Raw genomic sequence first — 17939 nt, 5'->3', positions numbered from 1 at the left:
AGTAGCTGCTGGTCCTGTATGTTTGCTTCTCAGTTACCAGTTGAAACCAACATATTGGGTTAATTCCCCATTTTGTTTAATAAATAGGAGAAAGTCATCAAATGTTTACAACTTAGAAATAGGAATAATAATTGTCTGATAAAACACGGTATTGAAGAACATGAGACCTTATTTTGAACCTCAGATGAATACTGCATTGCCCTACTGCTGCAAACCAAACTCCAGAAAGAACAGCAGTTCCTCGCGGTTCTGTTGTCAGAGGCAGCCTGCAACTTCACATTAATGAGATCTAAGACAAGCAAGGGATGTTACAAAGAGAAGCCACTGAAAATCACATTTTTTTAATTAAGCTGCAAGCTCTACACAAAAGTATATAAACAAAATCGAAAATACATTCTCTCCCTAAGAAGTTTCAAATTGGTCCCTTAGTTCCTCTAATATTAAAGCAAGGACAGAGTGCAAAAAAGCAATTTCTTTTGATGAATTACATGATTAGGTTCCAATTCAACTTTTATTATATCCTGTAACATTTAACACGGAGTGTCACTAGAAACATTAGAATTGCTATAAAACTTGCGTATAAAAGCATGAAATCTCATTGCTGTGTTAAATAGTCGTGTGGTTTCTGACTATTCAGAAAGTTCTGCTTCATTTCTGTTCATTAATTGCATCTGAGAACTGTGCGACTGCTGCCTATTCTGTTTGCCCAAACACGGTGCCTAATAGGCACTCGCATCTGTGATTTAGCTGGTACGCATCTGGAAGTGCCATGATTTCGGAGCGATGATACATTTCACTTTCTTTGCATGCAGCAGGCATGCATGCGTTAGGACCCAAATCATATTAAAATCTTGGAAGCTTTACCATAGACTTCAGAAGGCCTGGGATGGACCATAGGGTCCTAGCTCATCCCTCCCTTTGTTTCTTAAGGAAAACTTTTGTTTCTGATCAGGAAGGAAATATCACCTGTCTGTCTAGATGTGCTGCACAGACAGGTGCCACAACTATCTTGAAGTCAGAAATAAAATGATGCCCACTGGACTCAGCCCAAATGTTTTATTTTTATTTAGAATAAATAAAATAAAATAAAAATCAGAAAATAAATTTAGAATTCAAATGTTATTTGAAGCGTGTGCCTCACAATTAGGGTCTGAAAAGCCCCTTCAACTTTTAAGTTTAACTCTTCTGAGAAACACTCCCTGACTCCTGTTTATAACTTAAGTCCCATTTGGGACACGAGGTATGCAGTCACACATATTTGATGGTCTAAGTGGGACTTAAGTTAGACAAAGGCTATACGCACTGTGCTGCTACCTTGAAATTCAAGCATACACCTATGCAGCTTGTAACATCTTTTTCTTCCATTCTTTTTAGGTAGAGGTAGAAGCACCACTGTCTATTTTCAAAAGCAAGCTAGCATTTCACCTTATAAATCTTTTTTACAAGACTGGAGATGTAAGCTCCTGATACCATTTCCAAAAATAACATATTGGTTCCTTTATTCAAGATCATGTCACGTTAGCAGAGGAGCTGAGCATTTGATATGTAATCAATAAATGTGAGCATTTCACAGAAGCAAATTGCCCTCTGAGGAGGAATTGATCTCTAAAGATCATATTTTAAAAAATGTTCTATCTTTATGAGTAGGAGATGGGGGTCAAGTCAGAGTAATAAAAAGAGAGACTGCAAAAGAGATATTATAGGACAAAATGCATTCATATGTGTTCCCTCCTGCTATCTTAATTATATCAGCATACAAACCCACAAGAGTTTCACTGTTTACAGCTGAAATTTTCATATGTTCCCGTGTCATTAACATGGAAAATCTCATAGCAAGTTTGTTGCATTTGTGCTTTTCCATTCTTATTTTACTTAAGCGTGCTTCAAAATCTTGCTACATTTCCACAAAATTCTAGGTGCACCAGATTTGTCTGAGGCACATGGTGACAACACCCAGCATCTGAGATTAAATCCTGCAGATTCAGAGCTAGAATTTAGACTTAATAGGAATGACACCATTTTGTAAGTCTGCTGATTTTTTATGCAGCTTTCCGTATGTCATCCATCTACAACAAATTAAATGAAGCAAATAACTGTGCAGTAGAAAAGCTTGTAATTTAAGAATTATATGATTGACACACATGAAGAAACTGTGCCATCATTCATCATCAGCCTTTCTTGTATCTTTGAGGAATTTAATCTAATGCGGGAGCCCCCAAAAATAGATTATAAAAATCATCTGAAGTTTGAAATCCATCAAATACTTTCTTTTATAGATAAGCTTCAGCTTTGGGGACAAAATGGGGGCTCTATGACAGACAGATAGATCTCATCTGAAAGAAAGCAAGCTCACTGGGAAGCTTACAATGTACAGAAAACCTAAATTGCAGAGGAAGTTAATTCTGGACATTGTTCCTGCTGCACTGAAGAAGCGTTCCCTGGCACAGGGGAACGTCGTGGCTATGCAGACCGATATACAAAGTCCACCACTTTAACTTACTCCTGACGCTAATGTTTAAAACAAGGAAAATGCAATTTCACTTAATTACGATAGAACATTAAAACGCTGCCTGGACCAAAACCGATCATATGCAACTTGTATGCTGTACTTCAAACACGTACCTAAGACTTGCGTGTACCTTGCACTACACAGTTTTTATGAGGTCTCTGTGACTGGCTGAATTTCTCCCGAAAGCCTGCTTTGAGAGCCACCATCGTTGTGCCATCAACACCTATGAGCACAGGCAGTGGCAGGGCTCCTATTAGGAGCCATACACCTCGTTTGCTTACTTGGGAACTTGTGTCTTCTTCCCTGGGGATGCAAACTGAGTAGGTATTAGCGAAACAATTCAGCAAAGTCCAGGACATTAGGAGTCCAGCGCTGGTGGGGGACATTTAACCACAACCTGTCCAAGAAATCAAGCAAGAATGACAAAAACCCTTCTTTTGTTTATCTCTGCCTGGAAAAATCTGGCTTTCTGGGCCCTGAGTAGCAGAGGCAGTATCTATCACACGAGACTAAGAAATGCACAACTGAAATGTTGAGAAAGCTTTGGTGCTTTGGGATGCTTAGCTACCTTCCTTCATTAAGGACCTTCTGGGGACTCCCATCCAGCACCAATTGCCATTTTTTACCCATTCGTCATGGAGAGCTTAAAAGGTTCTGGGCTGGGGTAAAGAGGATCACTCCAGCGAGGCTGGTGGATTTAGGCTGTCATACCCCAAGGTTCAGACCCGAAGCCTGAACAAAGCAGACTCCTTTTTTAATTTCTCAGTGAATTCTTACACAGTGCAAAACTGCCCTGTCTTTGGGCATGTGTGAAACACATTTTATTCTCTCTCTCTTTCTCTTTAGTGTATCTTTTTATATACAGTACTAGACATATGTAAATCAATATATATAAACTGTCACAAACTTGTGCCTGACTGTAAAATACAAAACATATTGAAGAGAAACTAAATAACAGAAAAGTTGAAGAAAGGGGTTTTTTTTTATCAAAGTAACAAAGACGTGTATGTTTAAAAAGCTGTTTGGAAGTGATTCAGCGCTACGCTTAATTTAAAATGCATATTTGCTGTGGCTTCAGAGTAGTTCCTATCAGTTTTTACAGGGAAGAGTGTTTTTGTGTTCACACAGGCACGGTGGGATGGCTTGACAGGGCGGATAACCTTCAACAAAACGGACGGCTTACGGAAGGATTTTGATTTGGACATTATTAGCCTCAAGGAGGAAGGAACAGAAAAGGTAACTGCATCTTTTGTAAAACAATGACAGAAAGCTAATTTGACGGGGACATAGGAAAGTCCATTCTCCTCAGCTTGAGGTACAAACCGCTATTCTCAAGATTTAAGTCAAAGTTAAAACAGAGCTACTAAGATGGTTTTATCATTTTACAATGCGTACCTTGTATTTCGAGGTACGGGATGGGAATTTGGGACTGGCAATAATTATCTGAATGGAAATAATTATTTTAAGTGCACGTTATGTTCAGTTCTTGCCACTGTAGCTTGGTGTGGTGCATTCATATGTGTAGATAAACCCTAGACTTACCTTACATGTATTGCTTTTAATAAATGTGACATGAGCGAGAGAGGAAAGAAGGTGCTTGAGTAATAACCTCAACGAGAGTTGAGATGTTCCAAATCCTTCATGTTTTTGAGATTAGGTCGGTTCTTTTTCCCTAACATCCCTAACTGCTTATCATAAATTGTGCTGATATGGTGAGACTACAGAGAACTAAGTGAGTTGTAACATCTTTGAAAACACAAAGTTCTGCATGATACAGTTTGAGAAACTGGTTCTGCATTCAAACAAAAGGCAAATAAAATTCACATTCCTTCAGGCCACACAGGGAAACATGCCCCTGAAAAAAAAAATCCATGTCAAGAGAACTTTTTTTCCTTACTTTACCACCTACAAATTCTCCTGAAGATGCAGGGGAGGCAGGGAGAGCTCCTTGACTTGCAGAGACCACAGGAAGGAGCCCAAAGCTATGGGCGCTTTTGGCCATGTTTCACACTAGCTGGATGGCGCTGCTGCTGTCATCCAAACCCTGCCGTCTCCAGCAGGAGCCCGTCCTGGAGACCAAGGGGGACTTGGGGAGGGCCCGAAAGGAGGTGGGATGGCCTTGCCCCAACCCTCAGCCAGCAAACATGGGCTCCCGATGGGCACTGCAGGGCTTCCTCCACCATCGCTTAGGAGGTGGCTGCTCTGGGTGTCCAAAAATCCTTAACACAGGTAACACCACCAGCTCATGCCAGTGTTGTCCCTTGCTCTGTGTATGCTGGCTTGACTCCGAATGATAATTGCTGATGGGTTAATTGAGACTTTAAATGTAATTGCTCCCACACAGCTCTCCAGACTGGTTCTCTTTTCATTTTTAATGAAGCACTCTGTTTATTTTTCTCTGTACCAAGGCTGCTGGCGAGGTTTCTAATCATTTATATAAAGTGTGGAAGAAGGTTTGTACACAGACGGGTGATGCAAAAAACCTTTGGGCTGGGTCTTCAGACTCATCCTTTGGGTTTTGATAGTGACTCTCATATTGCAGTTTAGAGACAACAGTCCATCTGAGAGTATGAATTTTTCTGGTAGAATAAGTTTTGTCCCACACTGTAATTCCAAATAGTAAAAATACCTTGGCAGGATTCAGCTTTTTCACCAAAATCTTTTTTTTCATTATTCTTTTATTTCTCGGGACCTGTGCTTTTCTCCTCTTAGAGTAGAGGCTCTTGGCTGCAGCAAAACGAGTCCTTTTCTCAGCTGTTATCATTCCTGACTCACCTACGATTCACCATGAGTGGTAAATTTGCACCATTTCAAATGTATATTAGCATCAGCAGCGAGGACTGTTTTAACGTGCAGTGCTGGGTGGGGTTTTTTTTGCCTCCCACGAAATGTATACTGTGCAGGCAGTGTTCGAGCATTGTTGACTCAAAATTTTGACGAGTGTGTTATTAGCTCCTTACAGAAAATAATATAGATAATTAAGTGGATGCTGTCATTCACTAACACACAGAAACTGGAACTAAGCTTGTTTACAAAAGATCTAAATTAGCCCAGGAATCTCAGCCCTCTTTTAACATGGGGTGCCTCTGCCTGGTGGATAAGGCACCAAAGTGGGAGTCAGAGACCCGCTCCATGCGCTGCTCCCCACTGGAGGTACAACACACGGTGCCCATTCTGTATGGAGAAGATAACCCCTGCATTTACCACATTTAAAATGATCTGGAGTCACAAGATAAAAAATTCTTATAACACTTAGAATTATATTTTGTACATATTTCACACAGATCTTATTATTTCCCACCCCTCCCACATACACAGTTAAAAAAGGTTTTGGTTTTGTGGTTTTTTGAGAGGGATTTTAATGCTACAGAGTAGACCCGTGCAAAATATCCTATAGCACTCTTTTCATGTTTTTATAAAGCACATGCTTAATAACCTTGTTTTAATATTCAGTGAATCAGGCTAAGGCACAAAGGCCCCCGTTTCCCTCATTACTGGTGAATAGATCATCCTACCTGACGTGCAGAATGCTATTGAACCAATCTTGCTTTTGACTCTAGGCATTTTGTGTTATGCTGAATTGATTTAAACCAAATTACAATTGGTTCAGAGCACAGGCTTGCTGAGAAGGGCATATGACACTTCTCAAACTTGTCACTAAACTGCAATAAATCCCCTGGATTCACCATAGTGATGTACTACCTTGGCCTCATTCTTCCAGTGCCCCTCTGACCTCCTCCATCGCTCTAATCAAGGTTGACCTGCGGTGTCATTCTTTTATCCAGACGTAGACTGGTCTCCTAGTGTATTTTGTATGCACTGTGACTGTGTCGCTCCATGTTCTTCATGGTTGTTCTCTGCCCTGCTGCCAGACGATAAAACCATATCAAGTCAGTAACAACGAGCAGAACAGCTTTTTGATTAACTAAGCCACCTTGGTGCAAATTCAAGGACACTGGTTATTTACTATATTCCTGGCACAGGCTATCATAATATCCAACATTTATTTCGTGTGTACTTTCCAGATCAGTTTCCCAACCTGATCTTGTTTTGGAAACAAAGGGAATGACTGATAAACACTTGCAAAATGTAATTAAAAAAAAAAAAAAATGGCATGACTATCCTCATTGAGCACACTTCGGAATAAAAGATTGTGAAAGGCGAAAGCAATGGCACCCAGGGACACAAATGCCAAGTTTGTCTGAAATTATACAGTTATTACCCCAAATCCACACTCAGCAGGCACAAGCTAATCTGCTGCGTTTGGTACAAAGGCAACACCATCTCTGTCCCACTTAACAACCATAGAAAAAGAGTCCAGCCTGGGTCTGAAATGACTGAGCATCTGACAGCAGATAGAGACCTTCAGGACATAGGAGAAGTAAGCTGGTTTTGTCTTAGGCTTACTTGACAGCTTCACTGGCAGCCCCAGCAAAGATGATCCTTCCCAGGTAGAGCTGAAACATGCTGGCAGAGCAGTGCAGCGGCATGAAGGGCTGTGCGGATGGCCGATGTCAGGCCCCCAAGCCATCCATCTGGCGCTCACCACAAATGTTCAGTAGAAACCAAACTGCCTGAGCCAGCCCCTTTGCATGGAGTTTTCTCACATCAGCCCTCAACCGCGCTGGGTACATAAATCTAAAGGCAAAAAACCCCTGAAGATGCTCTCAGACTGTCTTTATGTAAAGTAAATATTTATCTGAATAAATCAACATGGTTATAATTTCTGCCCTCGCAAGGTGTAGATCCAAATCCACTGAAATCGGGAAGATCTTTCCCGTGAAGCTTTGGATTGGGCATTAAATACTGCAGTTCTTCACTATCTCTGGGGCTACAAAGGGATTTGCCTTTGGCCACTTATATTTACTGAGCAAATACTGATCAGTGGGTGAAACGGTATCACCTTGCTAGCTCTGTCATATATAGTAGTCAAGAAATGACAGAATAATCTTTGCTAAACCTGCTGAAGGCACAGCGGAAGCAAGAGGCCAGTGCATCCATCAATCTGCTTCAACATATTTATTTAAGCTTTTAATCTGTTGAATTGGAAGAGAGAGGTCTTGCCATATGTTTCAACTCTACCATTTACAAAAATTTAAAAAAAACCCCAAACGTAAAAATAGACGTTTGACATTTTTTAGCAGGAAACAAATTCAACGTGTTCCACTTCTGTAGCAAATTGGCTAATACACGACTGTAGTGCCGTGCCTTATACTCTTACAGCTTATTCATTTCCACCTGCTTTTGAAAGGGCCGTATGTTCCCTGTGTTTTCTAAATCAGCCATTTGATGTTGCTGCCTTCCTCAGACCTACAGCCGTTTCCCTCCTCTAGCACTGCGTTCTGCTGGTGTCTCTTTCTGTGGTGACTAGAGCCCGTGCGCTCCTCCCAGGCGGTGAGCGTTGGGGGAAACGTTTCGGCTTGCGGTGGCCGGGCAGCCGCTCACCCGCTCTCTCCTGTGCAGATTGGGGTTTGGAACTCATACAGTGGCCTTAACATGACAGACAGCAACAAGGGCCAATCGACCAACATCACGGATTCCTTGGCTAACCGGACGCTTATCGTCACCACCATTTTGGTAAGTCTCGCGGGGGGGAGGTGACGCCGCCCGGCGGCGCTGCAGGATGCGGGCGTTGCTGACCTGCACAGAGGCTGTTTTCCTCCACACTAAGCAACGTTTTGTTGAACTAGCCCGTTTTCAAGCAAATTTTTTGATTTAGACTCACAATCAACGTACGCATTCATCTGGCCACGAGATTGATTCAAAAATACCCCCCTGCCAAATGAAAGACTCTCGGGAACCTCCGCCTCCAAAACTGTTTAACTTACTTCAATATTTCAGCGGCGAACCCTGCATGCTTTTCTTCCCAGAAGAATTAACGCACACAAATGCTCAGCTTTGTAATCAGTGCTTATACAGCCTCCCTTTTTACTGAAAATGAGATGAAGAGGACTGAAAGAAAGAAGCAAACAGTGGATAGACAGATTGAGATATGTCCTTACTATGATAAATGGAAAATATGCAACTGGGTATTCACAAGTTGTGCTGCTTCGTGCTCTTGCCCTGGCCGGTAATGCCACTTTTTTCAATTATTCTGCCTAATTCCTCAGGAGGAGGGAAACAGCTCAAAGGCTCCCTCTACACTCCTTTTCTGTTGCCAGAGGTCTTTTGCCACATTAAACTGCAGAAACCTGCTTGCCTAGATCTTCCCCTGTCCAAATTCCTTTAAAAAGAAAAGCAACAAGGTACTTTACAATCTACCTACGCTGTTCTCCATTCTCTCATGTGAATACCTTTTGAACTCACAACTATTTTGTACTTTTGAAGATTTATTTTTTTCAGTAAAGATTTATTTCTCACAGAATATAAAAGTTTAGGTTCCCCTTATGATTCTTTTTCTGTTATTTAGGCTTCTCTCTCCTTCAATATCCCTTCCTGTCCCCAGGGTGGGACACTGCAGAGTACAGATCTTGGGTCTCATTTTGGAGCTGCTAAGCACTACATTAATTAAAGCTCCTGCAAGCTATGAATGATCTGTTCCACTGAAAACTAGGGCCCTTATGCTTATCGTTAATTGATTCAGTCAATTTGTTAGCACACCTAAAACAGCTTTTAATGGACACGGTAAATTACTGGTTTCTGTCTAATTGCAATCCATTTATATTATCTAAATTATTAACATAAATTAGAGAAACTGATATAATCTGAAACAAACCTCATTTCTATTGCTCCATGTCTACTGTCTTTTTCTGTAGGAAGATCCCTATGTTATGTACAAGAAGTCTGACAAGCCCTTGTATGGAAATGACAGATTCGAGGGCTATTGCCTGGACTTACTAAAGGAGCTGTCAAATATTTTAGGCTTCATCTATGAGGTCAAACTAGTTTCTGACGGTAAATATGGAGCCCAGAATGACAAAGGAGAGTGGAATGGGATGGTCAAAGAACTCATAGATCATGTAAGATGGAATCCTTCTCTCTTTATTCTACTTTCACCTATGGTATTTGATATAAAGCCAGCCCAAATGAAATGTTTGCTTTCGTTTTCATTTTTTTGGAGCCACTGGTCTGTCTTTATTGCCATGTGTCAGAGTAGGAATTCACGTCAGTACATCTGAACCAACAGTTCACGGGTGTTGGGGGCAACCTCCGTCTGCTGTGGGGCAGCAGGCACTGAGCCTGCACGGGTCCTGCCCGCCCCTCAGCTACAAATTCCAAAGGCAAAGGCTGAGCTTCCAGCTCACCTCTGCCCTGCGGCTGCCTCTGATCTGTGGACGTAGTCCTTGCCAGTCCTCTGGCAGTCCTTGTTCACAGTCTGCCCCCTTGCACAGGCCCGAGCCCCACCTCCCTGTCATACCTCTCCTATTCACATGCAAGCCACAAATATCCCTCTGCCTGCAAAACAGAGGAAATCGATTATCATGTACCAAGCAATATCCTAGCAATGTTAAATTTTGTCGCATACGTCAGATTTATAGTCAAATTTGCTTAGTTTTTAATACTTGGGGGGGAAAAATGGCAGGAATAGTAGTGCGTTCGCTGAATGTGAAGAAGAATGAGCATTTTCCCATTTGTATTTTCAGAAAGCTGATCTGGCTGTTGCTCCTCTCACTATTACCTACGTAAGAGAGAAAGTAATTGATTTTTCCAAGCCCTTCATGACACTGGGAATCAGTATCTTGTACCGGAAGCCCAATGGAACAAACCCTGGTGTTTTCTCCTTTTTAAACCCTCTTTCTCCTGATATTTGGATGTATGTTCTCCTAGCCTGCCTTGGAGTCAGTTGTGTCCTCTTTGTCATTGCAAGGTAAGTTGAAGATGCAGTTTTAGATGCATCCACGTTAACTACCTCTCCTCCCATAGGTGTTGCATGGGCTCTGCAAAGTAGATATAGTATAATACTGTCCTAAGGGTTTTATCCAGTCCTAAACCACAACATTCCAGAAAGTCACTCGGTATTTTCACGTCAACTCCGGTATCACTTTTATGTATTGCAATGTGATGAGAATTTACTTTCCTTAAGGGCTGAACAGAGAGAAATATCCGATGAAATGTGTCAGCCTTTCTTTGTCAGTACACAACACCTCGGCAGACTACATGTTGAAAAGCAGTTCATATTGCTTGCATGTAAGCACTTCTCTTTTCCACTGACAGTGCATACAGTTAAAAGGTAAGAGAGAAGATGTGAACATATTTTTGCTGAAGGATGTTAATTAGCTCAGCTAATTTTCCCTTGAAAACACAAGATAATGTGACGGGGAACCTGAGGGGACAATCCTCAAGGTGATGTCTACCCAAGGCTCTCTCCCAGCACTGTCCTGAGGTGGCACCCTGCCTGTCAGTGGCAGGCTCCTGGCGATGCCCCTATTCAAAACCAGCAGGAAATAAGCACGCACACGCCACTTTTCCAAATGAGGCCAAAGCTCATCATGTTCTCAAAGGCAGGTGTGCCATAAAGCTGCTGGACCAGTGCACCACAGCCGCACCTCCAGAGGGCCAGAAGAGCGCACTGTACCCTTATCATTGAACTTTAACTTAAAAACTCTAGACAGCTGATACGGTTTCACAAACTGAGTACAAGCTACTTACCGTGGCTGCAGAGACCACGGACCACAATCTGTGTAGTCAGTCGCTCTAGGGCTTTGAACGAGAGCAAACTAAGCATGAAGGAAAATGAATTTAGAAACTTGTCAGAGGAGGTTGGTCCTTTCAGGCATACTTTTTTCTATACTCCTGAATAAACCTGGACTCTGAACTGGCATAGTTACTGTCCTTTTCTTCAGATAGAGGTCTTGGAATTTAATTTCCAACTCTGTTTGTTTATTTCCTTTTTATAATTGAAAACATAAATATTTTTATTAGTGCTTCACAGAGATGCATGTTTTGGTTCTTTTTACTTAGGATTCCTAATTAAGCCTTTCTCCACTTCTGTTATGTATTGTTTTGCATATACAACAATATATTCCACATTAATAAAGTATATGGAAAATAGCCTGAGAAAACATTTATATTATGAAATATAAGAACTGAAGGGATGTATCATTGGAATTCCACACATTGGTATTACAGCAAAAGTAACAGAAATGCTGCCGGTTTTGTTGCAAATGATGGCATTCAACTTTCAGAAATCAGCAATAATGTATATAATCCAACGTATACATACATATGCCTCATTCAGAGGTCATAAAATAATTGTAATCTGAATCATTAATTCTGATAATATAGCACATTGTGCCTGACTTCCACTTCTGTGTGGGCCAGGTCAAATTAAGCTCCTTCTGCTTTTCCTCCAATTCACTGTTTTCTTTTAATCAAAAGACACGGCCCTGCAAAATCTTTATTCACACGAGCAGCTCTGCTGAGAGTGACTGGCCTTGGACGTACATTTCTCTGTGGTCCACTGAACAACCCGTGTTCCAGGTGGACAACCTATGCGAACACTCTGCTTGTTTGCATGTTTCTATACTGGTACCAAAGTACAGAAATTTGTGGGATTTGCTTTTTCCCTTAAATTTCTGAGAATGTCAAGAAGGAGGGGGGAATTAGAGAGGTCATGGTTTAACTTATTAGTCTTGGCCCTAGGTAAAAGAGTTTACCCATCCCTGGCAGCTATGAGACTGTATACAATTAGTCATGACTTCCCACAAGCTCTTGCAGTGGTTCACTGTACCATAAATAATAACTCTTACTGTACGCAAATCATGATCTCATTCATGACTAATATTAAATCTGCCCGGCTGTGACAGATTGACTTTTCTGCAGTTGTGTGCCAAGACTAAAAACATCCCACAGTCCTCTCCACTTCAGAAGAGGCAGAAGGGAAAACAAAGCCCGAGTTATCCTTGGTGCTTCTATTTTTTTTAAAATAACAGCATCAAGTTTGCAAGAATAAATAAGCATCAGGGTCCTCTGTCTGCTCACAGGGCTGCCTATGCGCAGACGTGTGGCCAGGAGCAAACCAAAGGGAAACACGCGGTGCTCACAAATCATCGACTGTGAATCCTGTTTGCATTTCTTTCCTGGCTGTTAAATATTGCTCCAAAGCACAGTGTAGTCTTTGGGTAAATCCATAGGTTTGCCCTGTGTAACTGTGTTATGTTTTGTTGCTGGAAATCTTCCTTAAAAAGCAGTAGTTCCAGGAGCAGTGTAACTGATGAAGCCTGATTTCCCGACAGATTTGTGTCTCATGACGGATTGTGATCGCCAGCTGAAGTTTGTTTGTCTATGTGTTTGCTTTCCCTGCAGCTGAAGGATTTATAGGCGATCTTTCCCGTGTGGATTAACTGATACGTAACGAGTTGTGAGCTCATCCTGCAGCTTCTCTCCCAGTGGGGCTACCACTGCACGGTTTCACAATACTTGCAGGAGCATAATAACCTCTAAGGACTCTACCTATTTGTCGGATGTGGCTAAAATTAGCTAAAAGGCTTAAATGTCATTAGAGGTATAGACCCCCACACATTCATAACGCACAGCGCAAAACATGACTTGTAACAAATATATGAAGCTTGCATATCATTCTCATAACCCACCTATTTTAGGAAAAGAAGAAAAGAACACACTAGTTCAGCAAAACAGTTATTGTAATTACCAGAATGTTTTTTTCTGACATACAACCTCTTTTTGAACCCATGCCTAAAAGCAGTGCCTAACTAGATAGCGACTCTATAGGCTGAAGCACGCAAAACTGTTCACATCATCTTAATTTACTTTAGATTTTGTAAATTTTAATTTATTCCAAGAAGCTAAGCCATTCTTACAGTCCATATCTAGACCTGTTCACGTCTCCATATATGTCAAGATTTCTGTAAGATTTGCCAAGTGTTTCAGCCAATATGGGTTAGACTGGTTTTAAGAACCTCAGGAAGCAACCCCTTCTTAACACTGCCACAGTAAATTAAATGGTTAACAGTATTTTGACATCAGTTCATGGAAGACAAATACTTGGGAATAATTTTCATAGACTGGGATAATCTTCCTGTTATCTCTTCAGACTTTTCAGCAGCTGAATAATTTCTCATTTGTCTTTGAGCCTTATGTAGCCCTGTCATTGTTATATTAATTTTTAAACTCAAACACTGAAGTTTTTATCACTGTGAAGGGTTACAGACTGACAAAGCTCTTTTCCTAAGTACACTGGCACTGAATGAACAAGGCATTTTCTGCCAAAATTTCCCTTTGCTACTAATGCTGTATCAGCTGTGCTGTTGATGTCAATGACGGTGGAGAGAGGTAGCTGAGGTAACCAGCAGTGGTGAATAAAGACACACAGAGCTTATATAAAAAAGTGCTTATGAGACCTTGAGCATCTCCTCTTTATCAGAAACCTCAGCATAGCTACTGCTGAAGGTCTGAAGAGGGGAAAAAAACAGGGGGAAATGGCCAGGAAAACAGAAGGCCCGAGCAGTGAAATGGAGCAGAATTGTAAGCCATTTTTTTCTTAGAGCTCAGCACAGCAATAGAAACACAAGAAGAAAACCAGCTTTTGTTTCAAGGTGAAAAAGAAATAAATACCCTAGTACCACATTAAAATGTATGCCCAGCACTATAAAAATCTTTCCAGTCTGGCAAGAGTTTTGCTGCCAGCATTTCATTGCCACTTTCTAGCAACTGCTTTTTTGCTCTGTTGGTGATGGAGACATTTGTGTCCAACCTACTGAATGTGGCTGTTGCCTGAAATGATGCAAGATCCCAGCCTTGCGCTTCCCAGTCAGGTCAGGCAGAGCTACTTGTACATCTCCTCACTGTCCTGTGTTAACACTCCAGGACCCTGTGGGTGAGCACTCAGCATGGGACCTCTTCACTTCTATGGTGGTTGGAAGCTCAGGTGACCTCCAGGTTATAATTCCAGGCCTCTTGTTAAGGCTGTGTTTCCCCATGTGTGCACGAACTGAGTTGGGATCGATTTTGTTACCACACAACAGTTGGTTCCATTATTCTACCACAAATTTGAGACCTATAATTTGGTGATTGCTTTTCTTTTAACTGGTGTATATAGAACTGTTGTATTTTGAACCTGAAAACTGCGTCTTTTGTTACGATCTTTTATGCTATCGTGCTAGTAATGGTAATATTGTGCAGCTAATGGCATCCTAAGCTACATACTGTTTCAGTTAGTGGGTTCATTAGTCTCAGAGTTCATTACTTCAGCTAAGCAAGGCACTGCTTGCAACCGTGCATAAATTCAATGCTTAATTATATTGTTGGAACAGTAATTAAAATGTATTGGCATGACATTATCAATTAAAGCTATATTCATAGACTTCATGAGGATGTATACAGCAAGCCACGCAGCAGTGGGAAGCAACAGCAGGCAAGGTACCTTGGGGAGAAACGGTCCTTAACATAACTCTGCCGCGTGTCGTGCAGAGCAGAAGGGCACGGTTTGCAGCTGCAGGACGGCGCACGGGGAATAGAGCAGAGCTCTGCCCTTAAAGGCAATCCTCTGCAGTTGCTCCTGAATGCCTTCAAATGATCGGCAGCCTTTTCTTCTGCTGCCACGGCAGCCTCGTGCTGGGCAAGCACATTCAGCATCCAGCGTCTCAGCCACGGACAGCCAACAATGGCTGCCCTTAGAGGGCTGCTACCTCTTCATTATTTTCTGAATGCTTCACCAAGGAACAGCTACGTGGCTTCCAGTTGCCCCCTCGCCCCTGCAAGCATCTGTCTGTCCGTCGGCGGAGCAGGCAGGGAAGCCACGGGGCGTTGCAGCAGTCCCTCCCCGAGGGCTCTAACCCGAGAGCGGGAGGAGCGAGGGAGTAGCCCTGTGCTAGATCCAGGACTGTGAAAATGGCTCCTGGCATCGCAGCGCTGCTCCTCAGCTTGCGCAAGGCAGCTGCGAGACGTCCTGCGGACAGCCTTTCAGCTGAGGTTTTCTTTTCCGTGTTCCCTTCATTAACCTCTTCACTTGTACAGTATTTTATGTTTACAGATTGTTTCTGTTAACTGCCACAGGTTTACACCATATGAATGGTATAACCCCCACCCGTGCAACCCAGACTCAGATGTGGTGGAAAACAATTTTACTTTACTAAATAGTTTCTGGTTTGGAGTTGGAGCTCTCATGCAGCAAGGTACACCGGTTACACTTCGTTATCGCACACGTCCCACAGTCTGCTCAAGGGCTTCTGTGCTGGTAAACTCCACCCTCTGTAAATCCAACGTATACTGTAAAACCTGATCTCAGAAACTAAGCGATAGAAGAAAGGAAGAAAACGACGTGCCACTGCGACCGGGAGCAGGCAGAGGAGGGGAACCTGTGAAACCCAGAATAGGGCTGCAGCAGGAGGAAGGAGGGGAAGCATCCATGAGAGGAAGGGAAGAGGACAGGGCCACACGGGAGATTCTGGAGCTGAAATGTAAAATAATCACAAGAGGGACATGAAGTGCTTCATGCTGAAGTTAGTTTATTGGTGTAAGAGGTTTGGCAAGAGGAAAAGGTTGGGCTCCATCCCAACGGAAACAGTAACGGCCTTAGCTACCCTAGAAAAACTGCCAAACAAAAAAAGATGCTCTTTCTTCAGAAGGGTTGTGAAGTTTGTTGGCACTTGTCAAACACTTTGTTTAAAACCAAAACCAAACCTTTTTTTTATAGCTTTTCTGCAGGTATGAGTCCCATCCTTCTGTAAATGCATCCAGCACTAGAAGCATTAACTTAACCCAGTCACAAGTCCCTGTTGCTGATGATGTTGGAAACAGCTGACATTTTACTCAGTTGACAAGGGAAGGCAGTGAAGCTTACTCCATATGGGAAGTCAAACAGATATGTGTACTAAACACATTTATTTGTGGTGTGTATGTTCTAAGGTTTCCAATTAAATCACTATTCACCAAAGACAGGGTCCACTGAAAAGAATGAAAATATTCTCTGGCAAACATTTCAAGTTGAATCAAAGCTGAACAAAAAAACCCCACCCCATGACAACAACCAAAAGGCAATCCAGAGGAAAGCCCAGCAGTACCTTGGTATTAAATTCCTAAACATTTAAGTAAGGAATATAAAACCATCTCTGCATTCGTCCAGGTACAGTTTATTCTTCCCTCTTTAACAGGCGTGAGTAGCAGTAAAGAAAAAATGAGGAGGATTTTTTTCCTAGATATAGTAGAGAATAAAGTTGCTATTGTACCTAAGATGCACTTGCTTTTATCGGTGCGCTAATGTATTGACAGGATATAGAGCTTCCTCACAGAAATTACTTTGAAGGAGGTTGGATGAAGGAAGAGCCATTCTGTTTTCCTTTTTTGCTTTGTTTTCCTTCCAATTTATCAGTAAAACACAGGCCGAGGTTTTACAGTATCAGGCAGGTGTGTGTATATGACTGTGATTGCCCTGTGTGTGAAAGTGCCCCAGGATTTTGTGTTTCGATGTACTGCCTTTTTTGGAGTTTACCATCATCCACAGCAAACTGTGGGATGCAGTGTCTGCTCGTTACCACTACCTTGGGTACATGACAGTCAGCCCCAACCAGACTCTGCTTGTCTTTCAAGAAGATTAAAAACAAAACAAAAGAAAGAAAGAAAGAAACAAAGAGAGAAAGAAAGAAAAAACATTTGTAAGGCAACACAAATGTTTCCATGTACAAGCTTGTGGTGCGTGTGATTGTAAGTGCATCATCGTTAATGTGAAGAGTTTGGACATGATGTGAATGGTTGTGAAACTCTGCATCTAGCGTTCCACTCTTTCTTGTCGGCAGCAGCTGCTTGTTATGCTTGATTGGAAGCCACTTGTTATTAAATTTTAAAATGTGATGATCAGACTTTCTCTTTTCTACAGAGCGTGAGCAAAGTCTGGATCAGGATTGGCTGTCATGTCTGCCATAAAAAGGCACTAGAGAGACTTCAGCAAGTATCGTCTCTGCCCCCGAGTCTTGCTAGCAATGTTTTTATTTAGACATTACTTCCCCTGCTTTTCCTCTGAAAGTCTCAGATGTGTTATGCATACTCTGAAAGCATCCAAACAGGGCACATTTCATCCAATCCATTCAGAGAAACTATCACTTTCAGAAAGGCAAGCTATCCGTCAGAGCCCCCGATCAGCCAGGTGGTGGGTCAGAGCAGGGCTATCCCATTAAGGAGGGTGCTTAGGGCGAAGTCGGTAAGCATGGAGCATGTATTACTGCTTCTCGCTGGAATCAAGGCCCTCAAAAAGGTGAACATTGAAATAATCATGGGAGTCATCAAAAGAGATGCTGGGCCCGCTTGGTTCAGCTGGGAACAGAGTGTGCTCAGCACCTCACGAAAGCAAACCCACTGCATAATTAATAGGCTCCGGTGTCTCGAGCTTAATCGACCTGAATGTATTCTGCTGCTTTTTCACAAACAACTTTTTGCTAGAGGAAATCACAGGGGGGCTGGCATCTCACCCCACAAATTCAGCACAGAGGGCTTCTCCGCCTACTGTCTTGTGCCGCCGTAAGGCTGCACTTGCAGC

At 42.2% G+C, this 17939-nt stretch overlaps 1 protein-coding gene across 1 annotated transcript in view; it reads left to right on the top strand.

Annotated features, from left to right (window-relative positions):
• The window catches only part of GRIK1 (glutamate ionotropic receptor kainate type subunit 1), a 75966-nt gene that overhangs the window by 37601 nt on the left and 20426 nt on the right, over positions 1–17939 (top strand). Inside the window, exons 7-11 of the mRNA XM_035896464.1 lie at positions 3638–3745; positions 7973–8086; positions 9265–9468; positions 10093–10316; positions 15464–15582. Coding sequence (XP_035752357.1) covers positions 3638–3745; positions 7973–8086; positions 9265–9468; positions 10093–10316; positions 15464–15582 — 769 coding nt within the window. The remainder of the gene's footprint in view (positions 1–3637; positions 3746–7972; positions 8087–9264; positions 9469–10092; positions 10317–15463; positions 15583–17939) is intronic.

The sequence above is a fragment of the Egretta garzetta genome, unplaced genomic scaffold (assembly GCF_000687185.1).
Source record: "Egretta garzetta isolate BGI_Z169 unplaced genomic scaffold, ASM68718v1 scaffold45, whole genome shotgun sequence".
Classification (NCBI taxonomy): domain Eukaryota; kingdom Metazoa; phylum Chordata; class Aves; order Pelecaniformes; family Ardeidae; genus Egretta; species Egretta garzetta.
The sequence above is the reverse complement of the archived record's forward strand: the minus strand, read 5'-3'. Positions and strand labels throughout refer to the sequence as shown.